General features: G+C 37.0%; 1 protein-coding gene across 5 annotated transcripts in view; it reads left to right on the forward strand.

The window, feature by feature from the left end:
* lca5 (lebercilin LCA5) overlaps positions 1-7421 on the forward strand; it is an 80436-nt gene extending 73015 nt beyond the window's left edge. For all 5 annotated transcript variants that reach the window (XM_073056430.1, XM_073056428.1, XM_073056429.1 and 2 more), the window contains one exon: positions 3542-7421. In XM_073056430.1, coding sequence (XP_072912531.1) covers positions 3542-4284 — 743 coding nt within the window. In that variant the 3' untranslated portion in view covers positions 4285-7421. The remainder of the gene's footprint in view (positions 1-3541) is intronic.
* The last annotated feature ends 3646 nt before the right edge of the window (positions 7422-11067 follow it).

Consider the following 11067-nt stretch of genomic DNA (forward strand, 5'->3'; position numbering starts at 1 on the left):
CTACTTTAGCTAATGACACTTAAATAAATATACACCTGCTTGTATAGGGCCCATATCCCTCCATTCTCTGCATATTCATGTGCCTAAGGTCTCCTACGTGCCTCATCATTACCTATACCTCTCATGATTTTAGATATCTCCGAGGGCCCCTCTCCTTTAATCATATTGTCTATATAATCCAGTCCCAGTAACATCCTTGTGGATCTTTTCTGCATCCTTTCTAGCTTATTGACATCATGCCTGCTGCTGGGAAACAGTGTTCCAAGTGTGGTCTCATCAATGTCTTGTATATAGTATTTGCAACATGAGGTCCTAATGCTTGTACTCAATGCTCTGACTGATGAAAGCAAGCATGAAACCCCATGATATGCCTTATGACCACCAGCACCTCTGTTGTAAAATGTATATACTCCAATGCATCATCAGTCATTTTTAAAAAATTCTATAATTTCCATGACTTTTCCCACCATAAATACAAATGACAAATATTCATTTAATAGCTCACCCATTTATTAAGGGTCCATACATAGACAACCATATCATTCATCAAAAGGATCTATTCTTTCCTTCGTTCCTTTTTTACAGCTCTTAGCTTTGACAGATAATGAAGATTCTATCTCTTGTCCTCTGCTTTACTGATTTCCCTCTTATGTGTATTCCTAATTCTTTTGAACTCTCAAGGGCTTTGCTTTATTGTAGTTGCCTATACTTGACATATGCCTCTTTTTCCCTTTCCCACAGACCATTGCCACAATATCCCTCGTCAATCAAGGTTCCCTCATTCTGCTGGCCATGCCTTTCTCTCTAACAAAATGTGTTGCCCTGAACTCTTCCCCCCATTTCATTTTCAAAGGCCTCACTCCTGCCAGACTTCCCTTTGCCTGCAAGCAGCCTCTCCCAATCAACCTTTATAAGTTCCTGCCTACTGCCCTCAAAATTTACCTTCCCTCAGTTTAGGATTGTGGACCAGTCCCGTTTCTTTTCATAGTTATATTGAAACTAATAGAATTATGGTCACTGAACATTGAACAGTACAGCACAGTACTGGGCCCTTCAGTACATAATATTGTTCTGAACTAATTAAACAGGCAACTAATGCCCATATTTTGTACATTCATGTAAGCCTCTTAAACCCCTCTCATATTTGCCTCCACTACCAGAACTGGCAGCACATTTCAGGTTTTTTTTTAAACTTGCCCGCTTCACCATAATTGCTGTAATATTAGACATTTCGACCCTGGAGAAAAGAGTATCAGTTCAGCACATCTAGGCAGCATTTTGGTAAACCTCTTCTCCATGATATCCAAATCTTTTCTATAATAGGGTGACCAGAAATGAATGCAATACTCCATATGTGGCCTAACCAGTTTTATAAAGCTGCTGCAATACCTCTTGATTCTTGAACTTAGTGCACAAGCATGTCATGTGCTTTCTTTACCACAGTATCAAACTGTGAAGCCACCTTTAGGAGCTGTGGACTTAGACCCCTAAATACCACTAAACATCAATGCTGTTAAGTGTCCCTGTCATTAACTGTGTACCACCCCTTCAAATTTGATCTCTCAAAATGGAGGACCTCACACTTGGCCAGATTGAACTCCATATACTATTAATGTGTGATATCTGACCTGATCTCCGGCTGTATCCTTCAGCAATTATCTCTGCCATCCACAAAGCCACCAATCTTTGCATGGTCTGTAAACTTGCTAACCCAGCCATCTACTTTTTCAGCCAAGTCATGTACACTGTACAGTGTAAGCAGCAGTCCTGCAGAATATCACTAGTCACAGATGTACTATTTAAGAAAACTTTCCAGGACATATTTAATAATTCTGCTCCCTCCAAGCTCTTTGCACTATGGCAGTCCCAATCAATGTCAGCTACTGCTACATCCTAATTATTCTTACAGCTATCAGTGATTTCCCTACTTATTTGTTCTTGCAATTCTGTTGACCATTGGAGTCCTATAGTGCCATCCCATCAATGTAATCATTAACATATTCCTAAATTCCACCTACATTGCCTCACTGAATCACCCTCCAAGGATATTCTTTGAGAACTGCCAAGCGGCTGAAGTTGAGAGGCTTTAGTTCTGTTCGCTGTGCCACCCTCATTTTATTCATTAATTAAGCTCTGCCAGTGCAAACTGTGCATCCCAGTGGCTTTTAAAGATGAAGGTAACTTCCATTGAAATGTATCTTTTCTAACAAGATCTTCAGTTTTGTCTACTTCATCTTTATATTTCTCAGGCTTTAATTGTATAGAGCCAGTTTAAAAACTGGCCTGGCCTGTGAAGAGCTGAACAGGCCACTTGGTGACATCAGAGTGAATAACTTGCCCATTCCTCTCTGCCTGTCAGCTCTTCACAATTAGTATGATCAGAAAGTGGGGGATTAAGTTTCAAGCTAGGCATTTAAGTTGCTAATAATTAATATGGTATTGTGCTAATGCTTAAAATAATCTTACTAAAAATCTGGACTCTATTTTATTTCTATCGATTAGTCTTGAGTTACAGTATATGGCATTTGTCCACTGGAAACAGGATAATTCCTTTATTTAGGAGAAAAAAAGGAACAATGTAAGCATATGGAGTATATTTTTTCAATCTATATTTCAACATATATATGCATTTTCAGTCCATCTCAGAGTGTTCCATGTTTCCGTAGCCTTTAATCCACTTGCCCTATGGACCCAATTAAATCAAAATACCAATTCTATTTAGTCTCTTCACAAATAGTGCACATGCATTTTTTTTTTTGTTAAAAGTTTTAAAACTGAGTCACCTACGAACTGCCCAAGTAAGGAAATATGTTATTGTGCATCATTTCACATGCCCCATTAAAATTCCTCCTACATAATGAACAAAGTACATTTTTTATTGACAGACTTTAATTTTAAACCTTTCCAAAAATATAATAGTTAAAGCTTTTATGCAACCAAAATCTATAATTCTATATTGAGAAACTGGCAACACTCCCAGGAATAACTGCTGGAGCTCCTTTTGCCATGTTTTGACTTGCTATTAACAGCAGAACCTGACAAAATTACATTAAAGTACTACTTTGCTGCAGGAACTGAGTTTAAATTTTGTGGCTTTTGTAAGCTGAAATCAAATTAATAAATTAAAACCATAGATGGGCACTTCGGATAATCAGGGTAACAGATTACAACTGTTAGCTGGCAAGTTGTCAGTTGCTCATATCAAATTATATGCTTTCATTTGAAAACACTTGTGTTTATTAACTAATATTAAATTTTGTTTAAAGTACAGTAAGAATTTTATTCAGACTTCTACAACCAGGGGCACAAAATGTTTGCAGTCTGTGAACTTAGAAGGTGTTCTAAGCCTACTATTAGACACATCCTTGCCCAATTATTGCACTTTGATAGATTCAGATTGTAGCTATCATTTTTTTTGTTGAATAAATCTTAAATATGCTCCAAATTAAACTTAAGCAGAAAGTGATATGTTTGCATATTATGCTGCTCAGAAATGGCGAAGAAGAAACTGATCATCTGAGACTTTCTTTTGGATTTACAGAATGGGAGCAGGAAGAGCAAGAAAGAAAAACTGAGGAGAAAGAAAAAGAGAAAAAGAAAGGAACAAAATTTAGAGAAGAAGAACATGAAAACTCAGAAAAAATGGATGAAAGGCGTAAAAAAGAAATCCTGTTGGCAAAGATGCGAGAGATCGATGAAGAAACCAGTGGAAATTCCTTGTTTTCTCCACATGAAAATACTACTTACACATTTTCCATTGGCAACAACTCCCCAGAAAGATTGCAGAAAAACAGGAACTTTCAAGAGTCGGAACAAACACCAGCAGAGACTTATGGTCGTAGAAACTACAAGACCACAGATATAGGTAATGAGCTGAGTTTTGGCACGTATGCACCCTCCTTTGGGAAAGGAAATGGGAGACCCGGACCTGTTATTCCAAAGGGAAATAACAAAGAGGAACAAACTAATGGTTATTTTGACATTCCTGTTAAAGACAAAAGGCCTAACTTGATAGATCAGTTGTTTGGTTCTGGGAGTGGTGTTAGATTCACCTCTAAGGAGGATGATGTACTATTAAATCCTATACAGAAATCTAATTGGAACAGCAACCCCTTCCCTTGGGAAAAAACAAGCTTGCACACAAGGAAAAATGAGATGGGTGATCATGTCTTTACTGATGCTATCACCAGTTCCAATCGTCACCGCTCCAAGTACACCTCAGTGAAGCCAGCCATAAAAGCAATTGATTCTCTTGAGGATGAAATAGAAGAGGTAGTATTGTGAAAACAGAAGTGTTATAATGTTATTTACATATGGAGCCTTCCCACAGAAAACAGTAATATATTCAACACTACATCTACAAACTTTCCAAAGTGATCTAACTTAGTGATTAGTTTAGCTCAGATTGTTAAAAGGTATTTGTATCAAAATATTAAATGTTTAGCTTTGTTATTTAAAAAGTTTCTGAATTAATGATTTATATATGCCTGTCAATTGTAGGCATATTGATCCATTTTGTGAGATTACAGTTTATTTTCTAAATTGGCCTGTATCCCACATTCACTCACAGTGAGCCTGTGGTACCACTTCTGTAGTCGCATGATTCAATATCCTCTTGTCAACACCATCATTGTCCATCTGCAAGGGATGACAAAACCATAGATGGCTCTCTGTTGATTCACGTTTTCAAGTGTTTCCATGAGCCTCTGATTAATATTTAAATGTTTCTATAATTTTTTAAAAATTACCAACATTTATAAATTTATTTAAATACACATTTAAGTTATAGCAATAATTAGATTATAATAATTAAAATAAAAGTTTGAGAAAATAGCCCTCCTAAACTTCAATGTTTAATTAAATGAAGTTACACTAGATACGGTAGCCAAGGCTACTGCAAAGCTGAGGGAGCAGATGTGAAGTGAATCAAATCTGTCAGCTCAGGATAATATGGAATGCTCTTGTATTCAATAGTGAGTCCAAGGTTAGAATCAGAGTTAAAAGCACTGGCCCAGAAGTGTAGAGCCCATATACATGCAGATTGCAACAAGGCAGCCTTCCTCTGAAACCTTAGCTAGTTAGCTTCATCTGACCAATTGTTCTTTTGTTCCATTCTATGGAAAGCAGTATTAGCTTCTATTCTTGTCCTATTTTCATTTTTGTTGGATATTAGTTTTAAAGGTTTGCTGGTATCTGGCAATTATTTTACTTCTCCGGTTTTAATTGCCTCCAACTGTATATTGTAGGTTCACATTCACCTCTGCTCCATTGCTGAAATTTATAGCTCAGATATCCTGTGTCAATACAGTGAATTTTGTGTAGCATAATCTGTTCTGCTTTGGCCTCGAGGAGTCTCCTACAGATCCCTGAAGAAAGGTTCTATCAAATGTGCTCTGACCAAGATGTCTCTGCATCTCCACTCTATCCAATTCAAAACTAACAGTAAGCTTAGGGAGACAAATCCTCCTTTACATGTTTTTTAGTGTTTGTGTCTTCTCTGGGTACAAGCTCTGATGTACAATCTAGGAAACCTATAATCTTCTGACCAACGTTGTGTAGGTAGAGAAATGATGGATTAGAACCATGTCTGAAAACTGAAATAATCTGTTGCCACGTTATAGCAAACAAATCAATTGGGAAGCACTTATATTGTTATGAATCAATGGGCTCGTTGGAAACTTACCGTTTTGGGTTCAGGTCTGATCCCTATAGCAATATCTACTTGAAGGCTATATTGAAAACCTCCATAAATAATGTTAGGCGATTGAATTATTGAAGAAAGTTGTAACTATTAATTCCAGAGCAGGTAACAGGGGAAATAAAAACATTAGGGGAGTTTTATACAATGACAAGTGGATACAAAAGACAATCCTGATACATCAAATGAACAGTTTATTTGTCATAATAATTTCAATCGCTGTCCAACACTACATGGGTAAGAAAAGTGAGATTAAGCAAATTTGGCCCCTAAGCAGTAAATTCTAGTTAACTCTGAATTGTTCACCAGGTAATACAGTAGAGGTCACTGTGAAATAAGGAGTATTTTAACTGAAAGCCTTCATTTAAATGAATGAATGAAAAAATATAGCTTGATCATCAGTTTCTCTGTTTCTCATCCCTTTTCTATGTATCAGGTGTAGCATAATGTTTTTTCAAGGTGGAATAAACTTCCAATTGTTAGTTTGTTCTTAATATAAAATATTTAAGTTCACTGACCATTGTATCATGCTATCTACAGTAATAAGTGTTTTCTGGGTCTGTATCAGGAGAAAAGGATGACATCATTAATCTATTTTAAAGAACAGTTAGAAAGGGATTCTCTGCAGCCTTGTGATCCTGCTGATGATTATTTCCAATGTTTACTGTGCTCCTTCACTCCTGATACAATTCTTATAAAGTGAATAGACATTAGAAGTACTTAATATATAACTTTCAAGACACTAAATAATTGTTATTTAGACCAAATGTGTTGGCGCGTGGCCTAGTGGGCAAGGCATCAGACTAGTAACCTGAAGGTCACTGGTTCGAGCCTCAGCTGAGGCAGTGTGTTTGTGTCCTTGAGCAAGGCACTTAACAACACATTGCTCTGCGACATCACTGGTGCCAAGCTGCATGGGTCCTAGTGCCCTTCCCTTGGACAACATCGGTGGCGTGGAGAGGGGAAGGCCTGCAACTTGGGCAACTGCCAGTCTCCCATACAACCCTGCCCAGGCCTGCGCCCTGGGAACTCCAGGCGCAGATCCATGGTCTCTCGAGACCGACGGATGCCACCAACCAACCAGGCCAAATGGGCATGTGAGGTAAAGAACAAGAGCAGAAAAATTGTTATTTATATACTTTGAATTCCATGATTAATGTTGCATTTCCCAAAATGTTTCTTCAAAAGCATTTAATATACTTGTGTGAGATATGACTTTTGAGTAAAGATTTTGTTTTCTAAAAAAAAAGATTTTGACCTTTAATTTAAAAAAATATGTAGCACTTGCCATCAGGGTGGCCAACGGGTGTAGCAAGCCATAATTGTTAGGAACTTGTTAGTAATTTTATTATTTTGATATGGTATTTTATAAGAATGATTATTGGCAAATATGAAGGTCTGTTAGATAAAGGGTTTGGTTTATTCGTCATTTAGCTGCTTAAAATGCAATTCAGAACAGTCTGATTTACTGCAAAATTTTACTTTTATCATGGAGCACTCGCTGATTAGTTCCTAATGATGACTAAGTTTCCAAACCCGTTTGCCTGTTAATGACTGTACATATTGATTGTGCAATTTCCAGAGAATAGGTCAAGTAGTTATAAATGCCTATTTATTGCCACATTGTATTTTTATACCATTTTAAACCATTTGTTAATTTCTGCTTACCTTACTATTATGCTACATATTTGATCCTAAAAATAAAGTTCAACTGTGAATTGTACTTGATAATTCCATTGCCTACTTTGTTGTTCTAGCTAACTTTACCAAATAACTTAGACATTCCCTGAATGTAGAATTACTTGTTCCACATAGTGGAAATCACTGTGAATTTAAGTACAGCACTAAACAGTTAACATCTCTGAAGATTCACATTTGACCAAGAGTGACAATTCTATTATGTGAATGTCTATATTACCTCTGTTACTGTCGTTACAATTTCCTAAAGGGGATTGCACCCAACGAGAATGAACACATGGACATTTCAAGGCCTTTTAATCTGCTTATTGGCTGACTGCAAAAAAAATGGTGTAACTGATTACATGTTAAATCAGGAACCTATTATAAGATTTGTCACTTGTGAAAGACAATGTACAATGATACTTCTATACAAACTGATGAGCTGATGCTTAGCTTGACTTGGATAGCCATTTTAAATTTTAAAAAATTGAAGATGCAGCACTCACTGAACACCAACTAGAAACTATTTCAAATTTGTGTTAATCTTCCACAGAAGCAGTAGTTCTAAATAGAAGTAATCCAAAACCCATTGCTCCCTTAACTTTTTATTACGTATCTCTTACAACTACCTGTCAAGTCTGTCCTTTTTTATACAGTTCCTTAGAGTTGAGCATGACTTGATTTTGTTATTGTTTTATTACTTCTAGTATGACAGATGATTTCAATATAGACCCACAGATTCAGCCATAGGTGGGGCAGATAAAGCTTGATGGAATGAGCTGGTGGGCAGTTCAGATCATTGTATGTTCTTTAGGCTTTTCCTGGCTGAATTCCATGTGTGCTTCTCAGAGAGATTCAAAAGTTTTGGCTCCAAGAATATGAAGATAGTTTGAGGGACATTCTTAAAGTGTTTTTCTGTCCTCTTGGCAATATAGAGATTGAAGTCGTTTTAGAGAGCCCAGCCTTTCAGAATCGGTTGATCATGATTGCAACCTAATGTTGGTCTGGGAAAGGACATTGAATTGCCCTTCTTGCCAATATATGTTTAGAATTTTTTAGAGATAGCATTAATGATACTTCTCTGTTGCTTTGAAGGGTCTGTCATAGGTTGTCTATGACTTTGAAGTGAAAAAGGATCATTTTGTTTGCACTCGTTTGTTCACTTGGTTACCAAACATTCTTTTACTCAGCCAGCTGAAGGTTTCAGTCGCACTGTGGAGATGGTGGTGGGTTTTGTCATCGGTCTATGAGTAGATGGAGCAATGTGGGAATTGATCCACATTTATCAGGGATTTGATGTGGTCCTGATGTACTGCATCAATGTCATTACAATCAAGTTGGTTAAGACCTTCAGCTTATGAATGTTTAATGTAAGACACATTCCCTCATATTCTTTGCTGAAAAAAATCAGCTGAGGTTTAGGGTTTGATCACAAGCATATCCATGTACTATAGCTGGATGACAGTACAGAAGATTGTGTTCATTGAGCCTACTGGCAGACTAAATTCATTATGTGATTCTGAGAAAACTCATTGGCCGCTAGGTGGAGCAGTTGGGGAGGATTCCTGTCATGTCATTCACTGTAATCAGCAGCAAGAATATTCTCCAATTACACCAGTAAAAGTTGTCCCACTTTTTGAGAATGGTTATGATTACAATGTAGCTGAGCACCCCCCCCCCCCCAATCAACCCCGGTCTTGGTTTCTTCCTGAAGAGTGTGATTGAATTTGTGCCAGTAATTTTGATTGCTTCTTTCATTGTTGGGGTACTGCTAAGATAGTTGACAGATTGTGCTATAGAATGGAATCAATGGATTTGTGTCAAAAGAGATCTTGAAAGTGCTCCTTCCAAAGAGAATTAACTGCCTCAATAAGAGCACAGCATTTTTGGCACGGAGTCTATTTGATCCCTAGATGTTTAGGTTATAACAGGCCGGATGAAACCATCCATATTATGGTTATCAGAGAGAAGCCAGAAATGCTGCACTCTTTCCACCTGACCTGACCTGACCTCACCTCACCTGACCTGTTCTTTAGGTCACAAGATTCTTAGGTTTTGTTGACCCTTGGCTTTCAGGTACCTGCAGGTCTGTTATATTCATGCAACTATACAAATTAGGAGCAGAAGTTGGCCAACAAATCTGCTTCTGCTTTTAAGTACATTGTACTGTCCTTTGGGGAAGAAAATTCCAAAATCTGCAACTGTCTGAGAGAAAAATAATATACCCTGATAAATGGGTTACAATACTTTCTAAACAGTGACCAAGTTCTAGATTCTCCAACAAGGAAAAATCCTCTCTACATTCACTAGTCAAGTCTATAAGTATGCTTCAAACAAGTCACCTATTTCTCTCTGACCTCTAGCAAATGCAAGCCTGGTCTATACAACCTTTCCTTATAAGACAATCCATCCATTCCAGGTGTTATTTCAATGGCCATCCTTGAACTACAACTGCCACATTACATTCTTTCTTGTAGAAGATCAATACAGTACATTGTGCTGGAAATCTTTCACATATAGTTCTGGTTTTCTTATGACATAGAAGTGAATGTTTAAGTCTATGCCAGCTCTCAGAGTATTTCCATCAATCCCATTCACCATATTTTTCCTTGGAACCCTACTCTTTTTAACATGGCCATCGAGTCTACACTGATTCTGCTACCATCCACCTACATAAGGGGTTATTTGCAATAACCAATTAACCTACCAATCAGCATATATTTAAGATGTGGTAGGAGACCAGAGTACCTGGGGAAAACCACATGGTTATAGGGAGAACATGCAAACTCCACACAAACAGCATCAGAGGTTGGGATCATGTCTAGGTTGCCAGAGCCTCAAGGAAGCAGCACTACCTGCCAAATCTTTCCGCTAAATATAGTATTTTACTGATGAAGCATAAGCTCTACATTCATTTTTAATTTCTAAACAATCAGCATCTACTTAGTCTTTTTTAAGATGGGTAAGAGACACTGAAATGTCTCTGCAATCTTTCATCAGTTAGGTAACATATTAATTTTATTGACCGAAATGGATACTTTCACATTTTCCCATATTACATTCCATTTTCAAATATTTGTACACTTGCTTCACCTTGTTGTATTCCTTTGTAGACGCCTTATGTCCACTTCACAACTACTTTCCATATATTCTCCTAGATGAAAGTATTCTGTCGTTAACAATCAAAAATTTTTGAAGTTTTTAAAGATTTTCTTCTTCAAGGGGGAAGAGTCCCACTTCGAAGTTATCCATAAAATCACTGGCCACAATCAGCATATATTTAAGATGTGGGGAACATATACATTATTCTCACTATGACTAGTATAGCTCAGGTCTTCTTTGAATGATATACCTAATTGGCTGTTGGAATTGACTGTCTTGAAATCTGCAAAAGGAGAATTGCAAAATAGTTTTACACACATACCTTTAATATTTGATTCCAATATACTGTAAAGTTAATGTTTTTTTTCATCTGCAGCAAATTCTCTGTCTCATCAGAAAAATGTTTGCAAGCTACTGGGTATGACTAATTGTGCTTTGAAGTTCAATTTTATATTTTATATGTTCTTAATCATATGAAGAGTAAAATGAAGTTTGTAGTTAGTATAATCAAATATTTGTATATAAAATAATTTTGCTTTCTAAGTTCAGTGCATTTAATTAGCAATTATTGACCCCAAACATCGACT

The sequence above is a fragment of the Hemitrygon akajei genome, chromosome 9, assembly GCF_048418815.1.
Source record: "Hemitrygon akajei chromosome 9, sHemAka1.3, whole genome shotgun sequence".
Classification (NCBI taxonomy): Eukaryota; Metazoa; Chordata; class Chondrichthyes; order Myliobatiformes; family Dasyatidae; genus Hemitrygon; species Hemitrygon akajei.